The 24232-nt window shown below is 35.8% G+C and overlaps 2 protein-coding genes across 3 annotated transcripts in view; one reads left to right on the forward strand and one right to left on the reverse strand.

The window, feature by feature from the left end:
* DAPP1 (dual adaptor of phosphotyrosine and 3-phosphoinositides 1) overlaps nucleotides 1-3957 on the forward strand; it is a 43097-nt gene extending 39140 nt beyond the window's left edge. For both annotated transcript variants that reach the window (XM_045536890.1, XM_045536889.1), the window contains 2 exons: nucleotides 890-977; nucleotides 2323-3957. In XM_045536890.1, the coding sequence (XP_045392846.1) occupies nucleotides 890-977; nucleotides 2323-2391 (157 nt within the window). In that variant the 3' untranslated portion in view covers nucleotides 2392-3957. The remainder of the gene's footprint in view (nucleotides 1-889; nucleotides 978-2322) is intronic.
* A 3381-nt stretch (nucleotides 3958-7338) lies between these two features.
* LAMTOR3 (late endosomal/lysosomal adaptor, MAPK and MTOR activator 3) lies at nucleotides 7339-20858 on the reverse strand. The gene is made up of 7 exons (XM_045536891.1): nucleotides 20722-20858; nucleotides 20372-20417; nucleotides 19147-19181; nucleotides 12728-12786; nucleotides 11181-11314; nucleotides 10015-10078; nucleotides 7339-8201 (listed from the first exon to the last, which is right to left on the reverse strand). Exons 2-7 carry the CDS (start codon nucleotides 20378-20380, stop codon nucleotides 8128-8130), a joined length of 375 nt encoding a protein of 124 aa, XP_045392847.1. The 5' UTR covers nucleotides 20381-20417; nucleotides 20722-20858; the 3' UTR covers nucleotides 7339-8127.
* Between the last annotated feature and the right edge of the window lie 3374 nt (nucleotides 20859-24232).

The raw sequence follows: 24232 nt of genomic DNA on the forward strand, positions 1-24232 counted from the left end.
ATGCACGGTGTCAATATCACTCCCTCCCACCATGGCCCGCTGCGCCCCCACTGGACCTCATGTCAAGGTTCCACCTTCGATACGCAGGGTCTCCCCTCTTACCTGTCCAACATGAATTGCTGATATCAACAAAATCCGCTGCCTAGGCTTTAGGATATAGAAACACTTCTGAAGTCTTTTTTTTTTTTTCACAAAAGGAAAAATGATTTTTAGTATTTTGCATCTTCACTGTTAAGTACAGGAAGGATGGGCAAGGTGTAAGTTAGGGCTGATCGTATTACTCACGTGATTTTGACTATATAGCAGACAGTCTCATGAGGAATCAATATACACCTAGGGAAAGTCTTTCATGCCAATGGAAAGTTCATCTTTCCTCCAGCGGACACTAACTCTTGGGCGAGAGATGGGAGAAATAGCGAGTTGAGAAGTCTTATTGTGTATTTTTCCCGTCCTAAATAATTGAAACTGCCTGTATCCACAGAAGGCAGAGCCATCCTCATTGAAGCAAACTAACACAAATGAGTTCTTTTAGCAAACTCTCTTATCTTGCTTATGCTTTGAATGATAGCACGGGTTCCGAATCGTTTGAGAGACCAGCTGGATAAACAGGCAAGACATGAACAACAAAAGGATCTGGGGTATCCTGGACATGTTTCTTTCTTCTTTGAGGTCTCATTAGAGTATAGGATCTGGTCTGTAATGATAATACGTAGCTGCAGCCTCCTCAGTTTGCTGGCAGGAATAGTTCCGTATATACCAATCCTCCAAGGTATACTTATCTGGGTTCTTCACCGACTGTTTTCTCCCTTGGAGTATTCTAATTAGTGTTCAACCGATATATACAGCTAACCATCTGGAGTATCTTATGTTCTTTCTTTCATCTTTTCAGCTTAGTATTTCCATTCAGGACATTTTATCTCTGCGCAAAGACAGGAGTAGAAGCTGATGAATGGATCAAGATATTACGCTGGAAACTGGTGAGTTATACAAGTCTTCAGATGCCTGAGAAATAACATGTTGATGATTTCAAATATATTTCTGTCGAAAGAGTCAGACTACCTCCAAGGATCACAGGATGTCTGCTGGCAGGCTGGTGGAATAGTGTGTTCATTCTTTGAGGACATGGGAAGAGATAAAGACAGGGTTGGAAAAGAAAGAATGGAGCTGTATTCTGGTCTCAGCCCAAGTCTTAGCCAGGGGCCCCTGCATCTATCAGTCATTCCTTAAGGAGTGCAGCTTAGCCCAGTTTTGTCTGGGGTCGGACATCGGGAACAGAATGTCTCACAGAAGAAAGTTAACATGTTTCTCCAGTTGAAAAGTCTTTTACATTGTCAGAGAAGGAAGCTTGTCAGAGGAACTTAGCTAAGTTTCCAGTGTGAGTATCACTTTGTGCAGGCCAAGGATAAAAAGATGGTTTATTTTATCTGCTTTCTGAACACCTCCCAGGGGAAGACAAAGGACATGTTGATAAAATTGACCAGTCTCAGACATTTCTGCATGTGTTTGTAAGTTAGTAAGTTATTAGGCAAGAACTTATCCTTACAGATTACTAAAATTTCCTGGAAATGCCATCTTGAAACCCTTGATGTTTTCAAAAAACATTTTTCCTAATTATTTTTTGTGAAATTATCTGACATATAGGTGCTCTTTTGGAACTGAGAATTTTATTGAAAATTCCTTTCTAGATATTGAAAATTCCTTTCTAGATACTGAGATTTTTGCCTCTGTTTATCTTTTCAGTTTGAAATTTAAATAAATACACCACTCATTTTGAAATTTTCCCAATGTATTTGATATTTAGTGTGGAAATACTTTGCCATGTGAAATCTTTGCTCAGCTATGAATTAATTTTGTATTCTATTTTGTAATTGTCCAAGTGACACACAATCATTATAAAAATATATAAAGTGTACATACTTTTCGACTTCTCCTTCTGTAAATATTTAAACCCCAAATTTAATTATTCTCTAGTGTTCTTTACTCATTCTGTTTAACAATATATTATGAACATCTTTCCATATCAATAATTTCAGATCTATATCTTCCTTTGAGTCATTGAATAGTATTGTATTTTATGTTTTACTCCAAGTATTAGGGCAATTTTCAATTTCTGCATGTTTTAGCAACCACTTTATAGTATATGTTCTGCAAAAAATACAGAAAATAAGATTAAACACTTGGTGTGGGACACACGATATTAATAATTATAGTTGCATGTCTTCCTTACTGATCAGTATGTCTTATTTTAAATTTGTTAAAAGCCGGAGTTCATTACCTTAAAATCCCCCAATAATGGGTACATATATGTGTGTTTTATTACAGTCACAAATAAGAAAACAGCTCAACCAAAGGGAATGCACCATCCGGTCTCGGTCGTTCATCTTTAACTAGGTCTTTCCTAGCAAGCACCGCCCTGCCCAGAGCAAGGTGGAATGCGCCCCGATCGCAGGCTTCCCACGAGAGCTGACTAAGGATTTTTCCCTAAAAACAAATCCAAAGGCAGATGCTGTTTGGGATCCACAGGGCACGTTTGCCAACTCACGGAAAACTGCTGCCCTTCCAAGACGTCGCCATCTCTTTGAGAAAACGGAAGTGGTCCTCGTTTCGGAGAAACTGATCACACTCACTCAGAACACACGATGTAAAGATGAAGGGTTTCTGTTTTCACTCACTGTGGTCCCCAAGCCTGTTGACATCAGGGGACCCACAGTTGCCAGGAGTCTCGCTCTGAGTCATGGTCAGCCCCTGTGACGCCCAGCTTGTGCTATTAACCAGGAAGGAAGCAGTTGTATGCTTAGAGGCTTAGCCGACTTCTTCAGAAATTATATTGAGATAGCAAACATCAAAGATTTCCAGGGGAGAGGTTGTTTTTGGCTTCTTTTCCCCTTTATACAAAAAACAAAAAGTTTCCAAAACTAAAATGGAAAAGGTTTGTGGTATTTATTTTCTCTTTCTAAAAGGCTCAGAAATGTAGCGGGTCCCTCACTTCTAATAATAAAACTGTGAGAACTAAATGGGCAATCAGGTGGTACAATGAAGATAAATGAACGTGCAATTTTAAAAACATCTCTCTTTCAACCATTTGGGGGACTGTTTTAAAGAGTGAGAAAACATACATTGAAGGGTGATAAAGTAGCAGATAATTTGTAGTTTAATAATTATTGTTACTATAGTAACAATAATGGAGTACTTGTAAGCACTAAGTTATCTTCATTCAACATTTCGCCAAAAGGACTGAGACACTTCTCAAGAATGTGTTTTAACAATCCCTTCATCAGAATGAGCTGTCTCGGGCTGGCCCAAGGGATGTAAGAATCACCCAAGCGCCTTGTATCTTATTAAACAGCCATTTCTGTTGCCAGTTGAGGGAGTAGCACTAAATCTACATGAAATATCTACTAATGTGTTAACCCAGCTTTTTCAAACTAGAATAAGGGGACTGAAATAGGGGAACGAGACACGAATGCCCAGAGCTCATAAATAGATTCTAACCCCTTCTATTATCTTTATTAATAGTGCTTTTTTAGATAGAAGTTTGAAGGGAGACAAAAATGAATGAAGAGTCCGAGAATAAAATGATGATGGTGCAAAGCTATGATAGAAACTGCTCTTGCAATCCAAAGGGATACATTGTTCAATAAGTTTCTTCTGTTATTGAAACATCTAAGACTCAAAAATTACATCAACTTTTTGTATATTTCAACAAGGCTTTTAATGTATTTTGTTGTGTTTGTATTCTATGGGGTAAAGCGGAAGTCAAGTTGAAATGTGTCATGTCAAGTTTGCAAAGCAAGAAGTCACAAACAAATCCTCACTGGGATGTATAGTTTTATGTTTTGTTTTCTTAGAAACAAGGGTGTTTCTTTGTGTAGGTAATGTTGTTTTTATTTTTTGTAAAACGTATGTTTATTTATATTCTTTGGTTTTGTTTATTAAAAGGAATATGATTTTGCTGTGTCTGTACTATTTTGCTATTAAAATATATTTTTAATATTTGTCATTTAAAAGAAACACAACGGATTAGTATCATAAATAGCAATGAAGAATCCACTTTAGTTAGACTACAAGCCACAAAGGATTGGAAGTTGAATAAATAGTCCCAGACTCAAGGAGTCCTTAGTGGAACATGGAAACAATAAACACATATATGACAATGTACAGACATCAATAAGATAATTACTGTAAGAAAGGTACGCAAAGTTAGATGATGGGCAATGTGCTTCATTGGAAGGATGAGTATGACTAGAATACAGGAGATATACCAGGGCATCTTAGTACTATCAAGCCCTGTGATTAGAGTCAGTGTTAACCTACAAAACCCAGCTCAGGCAGGATGAAGACTGGGTCAGATTCTTTGGGAACGAAGGTTTGGATTAGCTCACCAGGCCGAGCCACAAATAGCCACGGTGCTTGCTGAGAGCACAGGGAATATGGAACAGGTAACGAAAGGTGGTTAGTTATTAATACCAGCTATAAACCACAGGTCCAGTTGGAAAAACAAGGGCTGTGATTACTTTATTATTCATGTTTGTTCATAGACATATACAGATTTGTACATATTACACACATATACTGAACAAGTTATCTTTTTTCTTCCCTTCCTCATCCTCTTATTATCTCACGTAAGATGTATTAATGGTAGTTAACCTTACATCACAATATTTAAGTTACAGGATAGAAAGGAGAAAAGCGAACAACATTCAAGGACTCTGCATCCTCTTTTGGGGAATCCTCTTCTGTGGAATATTCTTGGTTGTACACAGGATAGTTGTATGATATTAGAAGTACAACCTAGTTACTGTTTCTACTGGAGATTAAAATCTCGCTGCAGGAGATGCATGCAGGGGCCAAGCTGACTAGGGACGGACAGTGCAGGCTAGTTCTGTGTGTCCACGTGGCTAGGACACAGCACCCAGTTATTCCAGCATGAATCCAGGTGTGGCTATGCAGGTATTTTGTAGATGTGCTTAACATCTATAATCCTTTGAATTTAAGTAAAAGAAATAATCCTCCGTAATGTGGGTGAGACTCATCCAATCAGTTGGAAGGCCTTAGGAACAAAACTGAGGTTTCCAAGAAATTCTGCCCCTCAACCTTAGCTCCTGAGATCTTCCAGCCTCCTGGTCTACTCCACAAATTTTGGACTTGCCAGTTGCCACAATTCCCTAAACCAATTCCTTGAAATACTGTGTACAGCCTACTGGTTCTACTTCTTTGGAGAATCCTAACTTTCTCACCCAAATATCCCACCATTTTATTTTAAATTGTTTCCTGAAATATTTTATTTCTAATTTTTTTTTAATTGGTAAAAATTCAAAAAGTCCCATGAAGTTTACAGTAAAAAGGCTCACTGCTGGGATCCTCATCTCCCAAGTACCTGGGTTCCATTTCCTGGAGGCTACCAATGTCACCAGGTTCTTCCATCTATTTCTTCAGAGATAGTCTACCAAATACATATATGTATATATTTTTTCTTCTTATACATACATTGTAGCATGTCAGTTTCACACCATCCTTTTTTCAATGAACACTATGTCTTGAAGATCATTGCATCTCAGTACTTAAAGCACTTCTTCATTCTTTTTTCCACTGGACAAATATAGTAATTTATTTCACCCATTCTCTAAGATTAAGGTGACCATGTAATTTCTTATCTAAAGTGGGACATTAGAGAGTGAAAGGGGCACCTTTAATAATTATACCACGAACAGAAGGTATAAACTGGTACTGTTTGAAAAACCAGAACACATGGTCATTCTATCTATGGTAGATCTTTTAGGTTGCATCCAATCTTTTGATATTACCAAGTTGCAAAGAACATGCTTGTTAATATGCAATTTTGCACATCTATATGCATTGGTAGGATACATTTCTAGAAGCAGAATTGGCAGGGCCAAAGGTTATGTGCATTTGAAAGTATGACAGAGATTGCCAAATTGCTGTACACACAGGGTATAATAATTTACACTGCCACTAACAGAGCATACAAAATGCCCTACTTCTTGGATGATCCTTTCCCCACTGAGTTATGATGCAATCTCATACTATTTTAAGTCCTCATACGTATGTATTAAAGTCTGTTTCTGGGTAAGTCCACATCCCATTGATCTGTCTAGCTGTGCACTTCGTTTTATGCTACCTTTCAAAAATAATTAATCTAGTTTTATATCACCTTGTTTTTCCCAGTTGAACTGTAAAATAATTTATCACACCCCCTCAGGAATTTCAACAGTGGCAGTATTCACCACCACCTAAAGGTTAAGTGGCTCCATTCATTACAGTTTCTTTTCCTGAGATTTTTAAGATACACAATTATTATTACCTGAAAATAAAAATTTGGCCACCTCATTTCTAAAAGACTTTATTGTTTCATGCATCATTGCACTGGCAAAAATTTCCTGGACACTACTAAGTAATAATCCAGATAACGGGAATTCTAGATTTCAATGGGTGTATCTGTTTCATTAGATTGTAACAACCATGCATCACTTAACGACAAGGATACGCTTTGACAAATGCGTCCTTAGGTGACTTAACCATCACGTGAACATCACAGAGTGTGCTTACACAAACCCACTCCACACCCGGGCCATGCGGCACAGCCTAGTGCTCTGACCACTCTCCTGTACGTGGTCCATCACTGACCGAAATGTTACACAGTACATGACTGTATTGACTGCTCCCTGCAGGTAAAAGATGACGTCTCCATCTATAAAGAACGTCTCGCCCATTTTAGGTGGCCTGATTTTGTGATTCTACAGCACCCTGTGTATAACTGTATCACAGCACTTCCTATCCCTGCTTCCTTTACTGAACTGTAAGCTCTTTGAAGGAAGGTACTACAAATTAACCTCTTATTTACGTGGTAAGGAGGGAGGGAGAGGGAAGGGCAAGCAGCACAACACTTGGCCGAATGCCTCACTGTACAACGCTCCCCCACAGCACAGAAACACGTGAATAGTGCTTCCTACAACTGTGCGATGTCGTAGCTCTGGTGACTGGCACCCAGGTTCTCAATGCATATGTACTGATCTGTACCGGTGACAGACTGATTGTTAAAGAACCTACAAGGAAACAACCTTAAATGATGAACTGCATTCCTGAACATAAAGGGCAAACTGTAGAACTATAACTCTTTCATGGAGATTAAATTAGGTTTATGGATGAGCTTTCTTTTCTAATTGACAGTTTACTTTAGGTAAACCAATCTCCAAACCAGTACCTATGAGAAACACTCACTCCTTATTCATGTAGTTGAAAGAATGAATTAAGTTAATTATGTTCTTTAAACTTTTGGGAAAATCTGGAAAAAAACAAAGACCTATGTAGTGCTCAAAATTATATTTTTAAAAATACTATTTTATTTATACTCATGTATGAAAAAACTGGCTACACTATCATGTTTACATACATATTGATACTGGAAACAGAATTCAATAACAAACCATATTTAAATTTCATAAAGAACACACAAACATTAAAACACTGATTGGTTATAGAAAGCAGAGTTGGGGGAAAACTCATTAGCCATAATTTTCATTTTCATTAAAGAGCAGCACCCTCTGAAAAGAATCAATTAGTAATATTCACCTATACTGCAAAATAATATGTACAAAGGAAAGTTAGTGATTGTACTGATTTTATTCCTTTTACTAAGCCATTTTATCTTCCTCACACTCAATGCAAAGAAATAAAACATAATCTGAAGAAAAATATGTCCTTATCATTATTCACAATAAAAAGAGTCTGCCTCCTTCTGGAGACCTGGGCACACTGTACAACAGGGAACACTCAGTGGCTCCAGTGGATCAATGCACCATTTTGATTCTGATCCACTGAACAGAATCTCAGCCATGTCTGGTGACTGGACTAACTCCATGGGAGCTGTGACAGACAGAGCCATTTCTGTGGTATCCCCAGATCTCACTAAATAAGAAAAGACCCAACACGAGAAAATATAACAATCGATCTGTCTATAAATTATATACATAGGCTCTTTCTTTAGTAGAAGGTGGAAAAAGGGGACCTTTCTTGAGCACGTGGATACAAGTATTCCTGTGTTCTAGAGACTGCTGGATTGATATTGTGTTGCTGTAATGAAGATAATACATCGAAACCACTGTCAAATTAAGAAACTTCCACAACTCGTGTCAGTTCTTTAAATAATGGAGCAAGTTCCTTTTCTAGGCTGACAATTAGTCCTAAAACAAAGAGATGAAGAAAATTAGATTATTAGAAAAATGTTTCTGAAAGTCTTCAACTTAAGTTCTCTTCTTGTATAAAATTTATAATTACCAAAAAGTAAATCAGACTTAGTTTACTTGCTGCGACTAAAAAAAAAAAAAAAAAAGAAAAAGAAAAAAAAAAATACAGGCTGAATACCCCTTTACCCAAAATCCTTGGGACCAGAAGTGTTTCAGGTTTTTGAATATCTGAAGAATACATATTGACTGAGTATCCCTAATGTGAAAATCCAAAATGGTCCAATGAACATTTCCTTTGAATGTCATGTTGGTGTTCAAAAGTTTCAGATTTTGGAACATTTCAGATTTCAGACCTTCAGATTAGGGCTGCTCAGTCTGTACTGTAATCCTGGATAAAGTAACCAAAAATTCTGTAATCTTTACAAAGTTTATTTTCACCATCTGTTATTTAAGTAAATGGCTGAAAAATATACGTGTTAGTATACAGAATAAATTATATACACTGCAATACTGAGCAAAGTAATCAAAATTTTATAAATTCAACAAATTTATAAATTCATAAATGAGTATTTCAAATGAAAAAATATTTAAAAGATAAATGGTAGAGTATAAAACACACATGTTTAAAACAAAGTTCAATGGTGAATCTGGGAGACAAACTCATCTAGAAATTAGCATATCTAGCTTCTCTCCTTAGTTTACCAGAGTGAAAGACCATGTACCTTAATGCCGATTTTATGATCAAACACATAAAAATTTTCTTCTTATAGACTATTAAAAGCATGTGACTCTCAAGGAAAGGTTCTAAGTACTATAATTCTGTACATTATCACAATGTATAACTGATGATTTAGTATGTGATGATTGGTGATTTATCAAAATTAAGGTTTAGTATACTTAAAATATTGACATCACTACTATCCTATATAATTTACAAAGAGTTCTCACACATATTATTTCACAGCTTCCTAAAATGTTTAGAAATGCAAGAGACCTAACAGGTCAAATCTATACTTCTCATTCTAAAGACGAGATATCTAAAAACAGGCTTCAGTGACGAAGCTAGAAGAACTTGCTCAGCTTGGGGCGGGGAGGGAAACAAGAAAAATAATGTATAACAATTCTCAATAGCAATTAAATCTGGAAGCAGATGTTTCAAAAAAAAATTCTACTTTAATCAAAAGGGTGTAAAAAAAACTATAATCCAACTGAATACCGTCACTATTTTACACATAAATATCCAGTGAAAGGTATTGGATATAATGGAATTTTACTATTCACTATCCTAGCATTTATTCTGAAATTTCTCAGCCCTCAAGAATGTCAGTATGCTCACCCTATTCATGCTCTTTCAATGCTCATATTCATCTTGCCCATTATGCAAAATTTTAAAAATTCTAATTTAATACATTGGTCTATATGGAATTCAATTCATCCTTGATCATTTTGTGTTTTGTTTGGTTATCTTCTTTTCCCTCTTTTTGTTTTCTTAACCTGCTTTAATGTGAGCAAGATGTACCACTTAAGATAACATTTAATTTTTCTATCTCAAAAAATCATTTACCCATATACTGAGGAAGTCCATTATACAGGTATGAAAACTAGAATCCAGAAAAATATCATATTTCCCAAGATCAAGCAAAAAAGATGGTGTAACGGCCACAAATTTAAGTATCCTAACTCTAAATCTACTATTCCTATTATATTAGAGTACACAGATATGGTAAGTAAATCAAGTTAAACCGAATTAAGATATGGTAATTAAATTAAAAATATAAGAATTAGAAGCTTTAAGGTAATTAAAACGTACCTGTATTGGCATTGCTGCTGGCTATGAAACTCACTACCAAAGGTAAACGATTAAATTGAACCACCTAAAAAGAAAATAAGATCTAAATAATGTCACATTGTGAAAAGGTAGCATAGCTCAACTGAAATGTCTTAATCTTTCGGAACTTTTTAGATTAGTCAATGCTACTAGCCTAACAACATAGTGTTACATCATAAAATATAAAAGAGCTGAAAGTAAATATTTCCATAAAACAGTTACTAATAATCTCTTGGAGACATTAATACCACTTAGCCTGAAAAGTTCTTAAGGTGAAAAACCGTGTCTTCATCTTTTTGTCTCTAAAGCTCAGCAGAATGTCAATTACCTACTAGGGGCTCAATAAATAGTTGATAATTAAATGACTAAAGGCAGTATTTCTGAGTCGTTTTACTTTCATATCGTCTGTATCATTGCAATTTAAATTAATTTAAATTCAGATTAACTTTACGTCAACTACCTTTAAAAAAGGTAGCTTCAACTTAATCCTTTACTGGTAAAATTAAAGGTCAGATGAGTTGGTTATCTTTTACCTAACACACACTAAATATGTAATTTTTAAAATAAAAAACATCACTTGTGTATCATCAGTGGTACATCAATGAATCAAGCAGGAAACATCACTCTAAAGCAGAAGAGATTAATTTATTCTTAAGAAGGAAATACAGGTAGAGATCAATAAATATGTAACTACAAACTTCTTCTCCACAAATAATCTCACTTATTATACATACCACTTCAAATCAAATGATGGAATCAGCAGCAATAACAAATTTAAATAACTTATCATTTGCCTGTCAAGGAAAACTTTTTATTTGTCACACAACAAAAAAAGTGTCATTTGGGAAATCACAGTTTAGCTAAGGGCACCACCTACTGGAGGTAACAGTGACCTGACTTACCCTTTTTAGGACAACATGTACTTTATTATTAAATCTTTAACTATCTTTCCAAAGTAATTATTTCCTGGCGTAAAATGTGGGGGGGAAAAATCACTATAGTTTAACTTAACCAATTTGAAGGCTAAAATTTTAAAATTTCATCCTCCTTCAAAATTAAAATTTAGAATTATAACACAAGCTATTTTATATAAAAGACACAAAAATGAGAGCTGAAATCGGTACACCATCTGATAATTATGAACTTACCTGGTAGGTGTTATAGTAACAGATGATACTTTTATTTTTTGAAAGTCCAAGTTTGCTCCCTTGGTCTGTTGCAAGGGCAAAAGTAGATAAGAAACCAGGTCTCAAAGCATGTTCTGGAGCATTATCATTGGCCACTAGGAAAATAAGTGATTTAAATAAAAATTATGTAGGGAGAAGATTTATAGCACTTTTTTAAAAAAACATAAATCCATTAAAAAATTGAGCACAGAGGTTATGTTTCACAATATTGAAAATCACTAGTTGGGTCTCATCAATTTAGGTGTGAAAAATTGCTCAACGAGAAGTTCAGTGATCGTGACTAGGGAAATAAACGCTGATTCTCATATTCTTTATTTAAAAGCATACTCAATGTTTTCATTTCCTTGATATCTACCTTAAAATACAGATTAAGCAGTATATTTAATAAATTGAATATTCTGGGTATCTGAGATCCAGGCTAGAATAAACTAATGAAAAATGCTACAAAAACTTTTGTTCTCATAAAACTGACAGCAGCAGTATCTCTCATGCAGATGTGAATAACCCTGCAGCTGGCTACCTGTTTCATGTTCCTCTCACTCATTAAAAGGCCTATGTGGAGTCAGGCCCATGGCCATGCGACTGTCATGGCGGGTTAGAAGCACACTGTGCCACTCAACAGGAGACGCTGGGTTCTGCTGCTGTGTTGTCCCTGACACACGTGCCACTGCGAACTAGCAACATACTTTTCGTACATGACCACCGTCACTTACAAAATGAAAGAACTAAATTAAGTGACCTCTAAACCTCCTTTCATTTCTGAAGTCTAAAATTATCTGACACATATAACAATTCCAGGTAGAAAATAAATTGTAAAAAAAAATGTACAGAAAATTAATCTTTACTATGTGGTAAAGCCATGACAATGTCCCACTATAACTAGGAACATCCATTCTGATCACACCATAAAGTAGAAATAATAAAAATGGTCTGAATCTATACCGACTCTTTGTGAGATCATATATACTTAAAAAAAAAAAAAAGCTAAAACTCAGGTGAAAATTTGTTAGATTCTGGTTAACTAAAGTAATTGTGAAGTTAAAAGTTTTAAAAAAAATCTATTTCCAGTAGCAAAGTAGGATTAAGTAGGCAAGATTAAACAAAATAATCAATACATGATGACATACATATATGGGTATTATCCTAAAACTACTAGCAATGTTCATAAAAAAATATGTAGGGATGTCTGCGTATATACTATATCTAGCTGCACACATACTCATTCTCATCCCTTAAATTTACTAATGGTTTATATTATACCATAAATGTCATTTATGGGAAACTAGGCCTATGATAAATTCATGCTGAAACTCTACATGTTAACATGATACATTTGACATCTAATATATTATAGGTTCCAATTCAGCCTTTCACATAAAAAGCAAACATTTCCCCCAAAACTAGTATCTCCTGAATTTACTGAAATGAGTTTTATGTTTGTAAACACATACAAATTTTTTTAGTCAAAGGCAAACACAACAATTGCATTTTAGGTGCTCAGTTAATACCTTTAATAACAGGTACTCCATCCCTATCTGACACAACAATAGCATGGAGTCCTTCAACGCTAGAAAGAGAAAAAAGTTAAAATACAAAACATTTCATTTTCTCAAAATACGCACTTCACAGACATAATGGTAATTTTCACATATTTTCCTTCTAAAAACCCATAGAACCTCAATTATTGATTATCATATGCTCCCATAATGTGTTCGCCAAAACTCTTCCGGAAATTGAATAAATGTTTATCACTGACAAATCTATAATCTTTACAAACTTATGCAATTTATTAATGAAGATTTAAAACACAGATGATTCTCTATTAAAATTGCTAATGTATTATCATTCCATTATTTATAAATGTATGAAAGGTTATCAGAAGTAGTTATAGTGAGAAAGAAAGAGGTCTTTTTTCCTTTCTCTCATTCATTCCAATATGAAGTATGTGTGGCACTTAATACTTCATGATACCATGATAAGCAAAAACAGACATAATCGCTGCCTTCACAAAGTTTACAATCTAAAAGGTGAATGGCTACCAAGCAAATCATCTCAGACTAACAAATGTAGAACTGCAACCAGCAGCAAGTGCTATTAAAAGATCCACGAGGATATGAGCGCCTAGAAAAGAGGGGGCTGATGTGGACAAGTGGGTCAGGGAAGGCTTCCCTGGAGGAAGTGACATCTCAGCTGAGATGTTAGGGCACTAAGCGAAGAGGAGTAGAAAGACTGTTCTAGGCTGAAGAAACAGGACAAAAAGAATGAAGGTCATGCAGTAATCCTTTCAGCCACGGTTACCTAAGAAGAAATAAGCAGAATGGTCAAGGCTATAGTTTTAAAGTTAGAAAGATCTGGATTCCAGTCCAGGCTCTGCTGTTACTTATGCTACCTTGTGGCAGTTAGGAAATCTTTCTAAGCCTCAGTTGAGCAATCTGAAAATGGGAATAACTGTACTTATCTTATTTGGATACTGTGAAATTTAATAAAATAATGCACGTAAAGCATAGGCTGGTACAAAGTTAACAATCAAAAATATTAATTAAAATTAATACCAATGGTGTCAACTGTGCACACTGACAATGACATAATTTATCACTACAGTTTAAGCACTAAATTATCAGTGAGATTCCCTGAGAAATTAGCAGTTAAGAAATACATACTACAGCACAAAAGTAAAGTGTTAAAAATTATACTGGGGAAACACTGCCAAACTTTGAACATTTATGCAAAACCCTTTATAACACAAAACCTACACCCCTGTAACACTCTGTAAACTGCAACTCAGAATTATCCATTCCTTATTGTGTTAACCTTAATGTCTTAATTTAGGAATGAGAAATAGTCATATTAACCTAATGTTAGAATACTGAAAGTAAATTTTTAAAAATCCCATTGTCAAAAACTTTTAAGTCAGAGAAGTGTTATTAAAATTTGATGGAAAATGTTACAAACAAAATCATTTAAAAATAAGAATGATGAGACTGTGCATAAATAATTTTTATACTATTTATACTATTATTGATATTATTTCCTATTATCATCCAATCCTGAAATTATATATGGATTAAAACATTTTATAAGATTAATACATAAAACACACATATTATTCTAAGTTAAAAATCAGATTATATAAAAAAACCCCACAGATTGCACACGTGCAAATTGCTTTGTACAGTTATCAATAGCAATATCACTTGAAAAAGATGAGAAACCTAGCTGTCCATCAAGAAGGACAAGTTAAATAAGTTATGATATACACATGCAATGGAATACTCTGCAGCCATAGAAAGAAAAAGGAAATTCTTTAAGTACTAGCAGGGGCTGCTCTCAAAGTTACACTTTTTTTTTTTTGAGACAGCATCTCACTCTGCTGCCCTGGCTAGAGTGCAGTGGTGTCATCATAGCTCAACCTCAAACTCCTGGGCTCAATCAATCCTCCTGCCTCAGCCTCCTGAGCAGCTGGGACTACAGGCATGCGCCACCACACCCTGCTAATGTTTCTATTTTTGGTAGAGACAGGGTCCTGCTCTTGCTTTGACTGGTCTCCAAATCCCAGCCTCAAGCAATCCTCCCATCTCGGCCTCCCAAACTGCTAGGATTAGAGGCATGAGCCACCATGCCTGGCTGCTCAGAGTTACATTCTTAGGTGAAAAAATACAGTTTACAATAGTGTGTACAAGAAGCAACAACTTACGTAACAAAATGTGTAAGCATGTTGTGTATGTCTGTAAATACATGTATATGGTTTGCCGGTAGGTACGTAAGATATCTCTGAAGATAACAGGGTACCTCTGAGGGGGACTGTGTGGCTGGAGGGCAGGAATGAAAAGCTTCTCACTCTATGTCCCTCAGTTAACTCTTGAATCTGACTTTATGAATGTATTACCTACCTCCAAAATAAACAAATTAAAAAACAGGTAAAAACAGTACTGTGAAAATGTTTAGAAAACTCTGTGCCACCACAGGTAGCTACATTTTTCTAATTTCTATGGAAATTAATTTAAATGCCAACTAATGCACCAAAAGAGGAAATAGAAAAAAAAAAAAGACTTTCTTTTTAATGAATTTCAGAGATATGAGTCCAAGAAAGTAGAAAAATTACTTACACTCTTAAAATACCCACTTTTAAAAATCAGGTCACAAATATACAAGTTGTTTCCAATTCTATACACAGTGGACAAAGAGTAATATGAATAAATTTTACTAATAATTAAAAATAATTGTGATTCATTAAAAGATATACCATACTTTTAGCAGTAATAAATTTTATGAAATATTCCGCAAAAATCTAAACTTTAAGCTCACTAAAGCAGCCATTTTTATTCTAAAAATCAAATGTTACATTAGTAATCAAAAATATCGTACTTAGTTTTACTCACATAATTATGAAATATTTTGTTATTTTAAAACATAAAAAGTGTGATTATTAAAGCCTGAGAATGCTTTGGGTCACAACTGGATTTTAAAATGCAAATCCAAGAATGACATTTAACAGAGAATTCAAAAATGCACAAAAACACACATTCTGTTAACATCCGTAGCTGGCTGGCTTAGTTGTTGAGAAGCACAGGAATACAACAGTGAACTGGATGGATCCATGGCTCTGAGGCCAGGATGTCTGCATCCAAATCCACACATAGAGCCACAAGTCAAAGTGTATACTTTTACTATCCTTTCTAAGTGTTCCCGGCATTATTTCCTCATTCTTTCCACTCCTGGGATGTAGTGAGCCTACTTTCAGGAAATGATCATGAACATGAGTCAAACTGGCCTTAGTCACTCTGAAACAACAGATGGTACTAATCCCTTTCCTGCCATTATGGAAAGATTTTAATATTGTTTTTACAAATATCCTTAAACTGAATTTATTTCTTGATCAGCACAACCACCTGATTATTTTCTCTCTGGTTAAAAGATAAAAAATGTCAGAATTCAAAGAAGAAACAAGCATTTACTTTTCAACTGTTTTTGATCAACATTAGAGCTACTCAGTAATAAATGAATACATTTTGGATTATTCTCAAATTCTTTTATACAGATAGCTTCACTATACCTAGTGTCATACACCATTATTTTCAGAGTATACCTACTTGTTAAAGTGAGACCCTCATTGTCTGAACAAATTTTGTTACTTACAATCACAGATCATGTAATTACAGTCAATTATTGCTTTAGTTATTAGATCTCCAGGTGAATAATGAGTATCTTACTGGTGGCTTTACAACTTAAGAACAATGAATATAATTTTATCACTTCTTCAACAAGAGATATTAACACACAAAACAGGATTATAAACTGCTAAGACTTACAAGTAGATCAACTATGTTTCTGTTCCTATATTTAGTCACCAATGTAGTGGGATGCCTCCCCCAACTCCAATTGGAGCATCCTTTCAATATGCTAAGCTTCCGTCAACTACAGATAAATATAGAAAGCCCTCATTTTCCACAGTTCCAACACAGGCACGTTAGTTGTCATGGTTTAGTTAAATAACACCATTTCTCCCCAATAGCATGGGTCAAATTTCAGGTAGCATGGCATATTAACTGAATAATTGCATAAAGTACAAACTTTGCTAACTCTTCAGGCCACAAATTACTATGTACATAACTACATAATTAATAGATGTTGGCAGGGTGCAGTAGCTCATGCCTATAATCTCAGCACTTTGGGAGGCAGAGGCAGGACGATTACCTGAGGCCAGGAGTTCAAGATCAGCCTGGCAACATAGCAAGACCCCATCTCTACAAAAGTTAAAAAATTAGCTGGGCATGGTAGCATGTGCCTGTAGTCCCAGCTACTTGAGAGGTTGAGACAGGAGGACTGCTTGAGCCCAGGAGTTTGAGGGTGCAGTGAGCTATAACTGTGTCACTGCACTCCAGCTTGGGTGACAGAGGGAAACCTTGTCTCCAAAAAAAAAAAAAAAATTGCACTTTGAAATTAGCAACCAGTCACATCACTTCTTTAAAAGTATGGTGGTGGGCGGTCACGGTCACTGGACCTCTGTCATTCATCTCACAGAAAGAGAGCAAAGCATGTAGTTTTTTTTATACTTCCGTATCTCCCAGTGATAAACCACATAACATTAAAAAAAAAAAAGTAAAGATAAGTGAAAGAGGGAACTAGCTAGCAAAGATGGAATACAAGGAAGAAATTAAAAATAATAATGCTGGAATTGAAATTCAAATATAAAGTAAACAGTTTTAGAAGAAATAGATGACCAAGCGCATACGGACACTATTGCTATTAGAGAGACTCTAGATACGTAGCCAGAGGAACTCAGTGAAGGCAAATTTATCGACATAAATGAGTAAAGTGGTTGTGACAAAAATGTTCCAAAGGAAGTGATGCTGGGAAAAAAAAAAATCATATTAAAGGAAATCTCAGAAATATCTCACAACACTGAAAATACAAAGGACAAAATATTGAAAGCTGATCCAAACTTAGAACAGGAATGAAGTATGCCAGTTAGCCAAGGTACAGAAAAGGTGCTGCTCCTTATCTTAAGGTATACGAAAAGAAGCAGGCAAACACTGTTCACACTACTCTTGATAAGTGTTTTTTTACAAAGAAATGAAACACTTTCATTCTCAATGTTTGAAATTAAGTATTAAACAAATGTTAGTTTTAGTATTCACTCCTCTAAATCTTTGTAACCAACAATAAGAAAGGTTTTAATTTTTCTAAAAAGTTGAAAAAACAATTGTTATTTTTCCCATTGATTATTAGAATTCCTTTGCATGGTCTCAGCTTATTTAGTCATTTCTATGGCTCTGCATTACCAGCTAGGATCCCTGTATTGCTACAGGTTGAGAACAGAATCACCATCTTGTCTCTATAGTTTGTCAATAGGAGGAGGAAGAGAATAAAAATGAATTTAAGTACTACATTAACATGAAATAACCAGAAAACAGTTATCATTAATTTCTAATGGTCTATAATTAGAGTAAAGGCACAAGCAAACAGGCAACCCACACCAAGCAATTCAAGCAAAAATCTAAACAAGAGTTTTCTTTCCTACCTACAGAAATAAACTGACATCTAAACCTTTTTTTAACTTCAAACAGATTTGGGGGATAAGAAAAAAGGATCTCACCACATATTCTGCTATATTACCTCAAAGGTTATTCAGTTAATTCTGAATCACCTTATTCTGGAATGTGAAAAATGGATGTCATGGGTTACATTTCTCTCTCTCTCTCTCTCTCTCTCTCTCTCTCTCTCTCTCTCTTTCATGCTCTTAACTGAGGAATTCTGAGTTATCTGCAAATAGTTGTGAATGCAGAGGAAAGCAGCACTTGTCAAAGAAGGCTTCATTTTACATTAAACTAAATGTGAATTTTAATTCAATTAAAGTGGAAAAGTCCTTTGAATCAGTAAAATATATAAAAGAAAGTTTGCTAACCTTAACACACACAAGAGCCTAATTTATAAAATGGTACATCAAATGGGCTGTGTGCAGGCAAAAGGAAGCCTTGTGATTTTTCAAGTATAAACTATTGAGTCTAGTATTCTCAAATTATATAGACTGGGCAACTTGGTTTTAATATTGCTATTAAAAAGTAAAGGCAAGTTCTTAATTTTTCCCTTAAAATTACTATAACAACTTTAAAGTATAATCCAGTAAACTACTATAATAATATATTTTAAAAAACTCAAAAGTGGCATGAAATCTGAGTTCCAGTCCTCCAGCATCCATTAGCTGTTTGACCTTGGACAAGTTATAGAACTTCTCCAGGAACCATGTTACTTATCTGTAAACTCAAAGCACATCTGTTGTGCTACCTAGGGTTATGTTAGGCATTTGAAAGTGCTAAATAATAGCCTAATATACAAATAATATTAGTCTAAAAACAGAAACAAAATACTTCATAAATTAACATATGATATACTGAATATATGCAGTAACAAATTAATAATATCTTACCTTGGTAACTTTTTATACAGGAATCGCTTTAGGTCCTGAAGGGAATATATAAAAATCATATAATAATATGCCTTCCACTGGTTTTCTACATCCTGTCCTATCCACATTTCAGGGACCTTAGGTTATCATTCATAACTTTTCTTGCTTGTGTTTGATCTTTCTCTGTCTGATTTTGATATTTACTAGTCATGTAACTTGGAGCAAGTTAAATAACCTTTTTTCTCTAATCCTCTGTTTCATTATTTGTTGAATAGGGATAATCATAGAACCTGTGTCTTAAGATTATTGTTAAAGTTTATTGAGAAGATGTATGTATTACCATACCCAGAAAGGGAAACACAAATACATATATAAAACTAGATCACACTTTTCATACCAGTATTTTCAGACTGTTATTGTGTACACTTCAGAAGATATCATGAACATATTTCCATGTCCAAAGACAGATTTCCTACCATCATTTTAATGATCCTGAATAAGGTGATTAACCTCTGTTCCTTCACATGACTAAAGATAAATGACAGCGTGTGTCAAATATTTGACATGGAACACAGTTAGGACTAAAGAAATAGACTATTTTGTCTCATTACACTCTCTCATGTGGGGAACTTCACTGACAATCCAAGTATCAACTGTGACCTTCCATGGATGAATCAGATATCTGTTGTTTTGATTCTCCAAACCTGAACGATCATTTTGTTTCATGTTATCAAAACACCAGCTTGCTTTTGCTCTCATATTAAACACACACACACACTGAATTAACCATTTCGCTAAAGAGGCATACGTTAGAAGTCACCTTAAATTGCTACAACGAACCTAACGAGATATCATGACCACTTATTGGGAAAAAAAGGATTCAGAACACATATTCTACTTATCACATATTGACGGGAAAAGCAGCAAGTATCACTTAGAATTTCAAACGACAAATATATATATAGTTTCTCTTATGTCCCAGCAGGATTGGGAGCGGGGACAATACAATTTTCTCAACCTCAGGCTCCTTAGTGTCCTCCAGCCCCATTCCAGGCACAAACTCGGCATCCTGCAAATTCATTCATATTAGTCTCCTATTTCCAATCCCAGAGAAAATAATTAATTGGGGGGAGGGGAGGAACCCAAACCGGAACAAATTTCTGCTTGGGACGTTCTACCTCTCCTCCCGCCACAGCCTCCCCCAAATTTCTCCCCCTCCCCTTCTGATGTGGGGGTGTCAACTCACATCCGCCATGACGAACCCCTTTCGCCCGCAGGATCAATCGCCACGCCTGGAAGAGAAACTGCCGGTGACTCTTCCCTGCAGGCTTCTCCGCCCTCTCCGCCACCAGCGAAATAAGCGAGCTCGGCCCTTGTCACCACCTAGCAGAGCTCCGCGGGTCCTGGGCTCGGACCAGGGAGAAGGGAGGCGGCCTTCCCCAACCCCCGACAGGCAGCCAGCGGGGACGCCCCACCGCAGCCCACCCCGCCCCGCAGATGGGCCCGCGGAGAAGCGGCGTCCTCTCCTCTTCGGCGTCGCCACCCGCGCCACACCCGGGGCCGCGCCTGCCCGCGGCGCAAACGGGCTCCAGTTACCCGGGTTTCTGGCCTGCCGGGTTCTCTCCGCTGTCACTTCAGGGACAGCTTCAAAGACAGTTCGCTCGGCAAGCGGCTGTCACATGATCCGTGACCTCGTCGAAGCTCCAGGAAGCACTCGGGACGACTCCGGCGCCCCGTGATAGGGGACTTCCGGGGCGGCCCGGCGGAAGTGCGCACGCGCGCGCGCGCGGACGTCCGACGTGCCCCGCCCCTCCCCGGCCTGCGTCCTGCGCGTGCGCGGTGGCAGACATTGGCCTACAGACACCTGCTACGTGCCCCTTTCCATCAGGATTAAAAAATTAGTAAGGTCTCTCATTTGAGAAATAATAATTGAAAAAATAAAAGCCTTCTTTGGAAACCACATCGTCTCCCAGCTACCACCCTTTTTTTCTCTACTCTCTTTCATGTCCAAACTTCTGGAAAATTTTAGTCTGGTTTTTAATTGCTGCCTCCATATACCCAAATCCAATCAATCATAGTTCTGATGCTACCTCCTGAATATCTCTGAAAATCATTCACTGATCTATCTTCCTAGCTTGATCCAAGTCATGCTCATCTCTTCTTTGGCAATAACCTTTGCCCTTGGCTTACACAGCAACTAAAATGATAGTCTAAAAACCCAAATCTAATCATGGAACTCCTTTTGTGAAAATCACGTTTTGTTTTTTTTTTGACTATTGTCATAGGATAAAGTTCAATATCATCATGGTTTATACATATATGGTCTTATGGGGACCTGGCCCCTATCTTAATTCTCTGATCTACCCTGGATTCCTTATGCTATAATCATTTTGAGTTTGTTTTCACATCCATAAAGTTTTTATCACTTTACCAACTTAGCACACTCTGCCTGAAATATTTCTACAGCCTTCACCTCAGTCCTACTAATCTCATCTTTTGGGTTTTAGATTAATTTAGGACCATCTTCTAGATTGTACCCTGTAATTTTCACTGTAGCATTTACCATAATTATAATCATTTACTTGACACTTATTTTCTTTGCTAGATGTAAACTTTATAAGGGTTTTTATCTGCTTCAGTGATTAATTCTCAGCACCCAGCTCACTGCCTGAGATGCAGCAGGCATTGATACATTTATTGAATGGCTGAATGAATGGGCATATTAGGAGAACAAAACTTGATAAAAACAAAGCTTTTACAGTGAGAACAGACCTTTTTATTAATATATTGAGATAAACTACAGAGACTGAAAGACAAAAAATTCATCATAAATCATTCAGCAGAACATTCATTAAATATCAAATGCATTTTCTTTAACAGAGTTCTCACACAGAAAATTTTATTTGTCTGATATAACATTAAATATTTTACAAATCAGACATTTCATTTTTAAACCTAATTTATAATCTTGAATGCACTATAGACAAAGTAAGCCCTCCTTTACCAGTTTCTCTTCATTTAACTTAGACAAGGCTTCCATTAAAATTCCATCACACCTTGAACATTACCTGCAGCTTTTCAAAATACAAACTAAACTTTACATGGAAAGAAAGTATGTAGCAATCCACAAACAAACAAACAAAGGCAGTAAGAAGCAATTCTTAATAGAAATAAACTACAAAACATCATTTATGTGTTTCCTCTCATTGGTATAGTCATCCAATTCAAAAGCAATTCATTTTGAAACTAATGACTGAAATACTCCAATGTCATGAAAATCACTATTATTTTAACGGTGTACTTAAATAGCAAAGTAGAGCATCAGATTGGAATGTACAGAATCTTGTGCTAAAGTGAATGAGACTGACATTCATGCCAGGTGTCATCTGCTATGTAGTTACTAGACATCTTGGCAACCAGCCATCCCAATTTTTAATAACTTACTGAATTAAGACATTTCAAGAAACACTTCTTACCCCTGTGAATTTCCAGATTGCTAGATATAGAAAGATACAATTATATTTGAATGTGGGCCTTATTATAGGAATCTGCATTAAATCATAAAAAAGATCAACAGAAAAAATTCACACCAATGAAATTCAGTGGACTGATTTTCAAAGTTAGAAATAAGAATATCCACTGCTAATGGAAGCCCTGCTCTGTGCAAACATAGTGTGGTATATATTAAACAATCACACATTTGAGGTATTAGCTGGAAAAAAATATATATATACACCTATACATAGACACATCCACAGGATATTCACAAATCTATTGGCCCCAACACCAGCAGATAATCAAATTAAATGAAAAGGAATCACATACCAACAGGAAAAAGTTATGCATAGGGAATTTACAAAAAATACGGTTACATACTTCTTAATATAAGGAGTATGTTTTGCATTAATATTCTGAGGAAAAATGTTTCCATTTATATGAAAGTATTTATTTAACAGTAATGACACAAAAAAGAAAGCCTGAATTCTAGGACTGTGCCTGCCAGATTATTAAAGAAATGTGCAGGAATTCCTTGAAAAGCCTCAGTCTATCCACTTTTTCTTTGTAATTGAAAATTAGAGTTTAAAAAGATTTTGGAAGTTTTTGCCAGACTACTCCTTTCTTTACCACTGGCTTATAGAGAAGTTTATGGATTTTTAACTAGGCAGTAGTCCAATGTGACCAACAGAAAAGGTTTTCATGTATTTAAGGGAAGAGTAAAATTCACATTTATTGTTCATTTTCATTAGTTTTTCTGTTTGGATAAGAAAAAAAAAATTATGAGCTTCCTTTCAGTTTGCTTCACTCAGTATGAAGACGGATAGTAATAAGGGTAGTACGGAACCCAAGCTTCATGTGGGGAAGCTAAATAAATGCACAGATTCTCCTATTTTAACCGCTTGGTCCTTTGATATAAAACTTGCTTAACTGGAAAGATGGCTCATTTGGTCCTCAGGCTAACATCAAGAAATATTTCACTGCCTTAACATAGGTGAGAGATTTATTTTTTAATGCAATATATTGGAATACATTAAGTAACATTAGCATTTCACACGTGCTGAATAGCTGTTATTTTTTTAAATTACAGAAAAAAGGGAAAAAGGGAAAAAGGGAAATCAAAAGATTAGTCATTTCAGCAACTATTTTACACACTAGTATAAATGAAGATTTAACAGGAAGAAAATTAAACATGAAAGTGCAATTAAAGTGAAGGGCTGGCATTCCCCATTCCTGTTCCTGTGAACACCTGAGGTGACAGCAAAGCGGAGCATTTTAATGCACTGGCATATGTATGCCTTAAGGAATTTACTTCACCAAATCTTTGTAAATCATAAATAAGCATGGAATGACTAAGAAACAGTTATTTAAGCATTCAAATGTAATCTGTTCCCAAAATATATTATTTTCACTTATTAGATGGATTATAACTTGACATTTCTCATTGTTGAGAATTCAGTTTTTTTCCTCGATCAAAATAAATTCTGCAACTTACAAATAACCAAATGACTAGCACCAGTCTATCTGGGAACTAAGGAATCAAAAGAAGGAGAAAAGGTGCTATTTCTTTTCCCCACAAACCCTCACAAGGACAATAATGTTTGTGTGTGTA

Source organism: Lemur catta, chromosome 24, assembly GCF_020740605.2.
Source record: "Lemur catta isolate mLemCat1 chromosome 24, mLemCat1.pri, whole genome shotgun sequence".
Classification (NCBI taxonomy): domain Eukaryota; kingdom Metazoa; phylum Chordata; class Mammalia; order Primates; family Lemuridae; genus Lemur; species Lemur catta.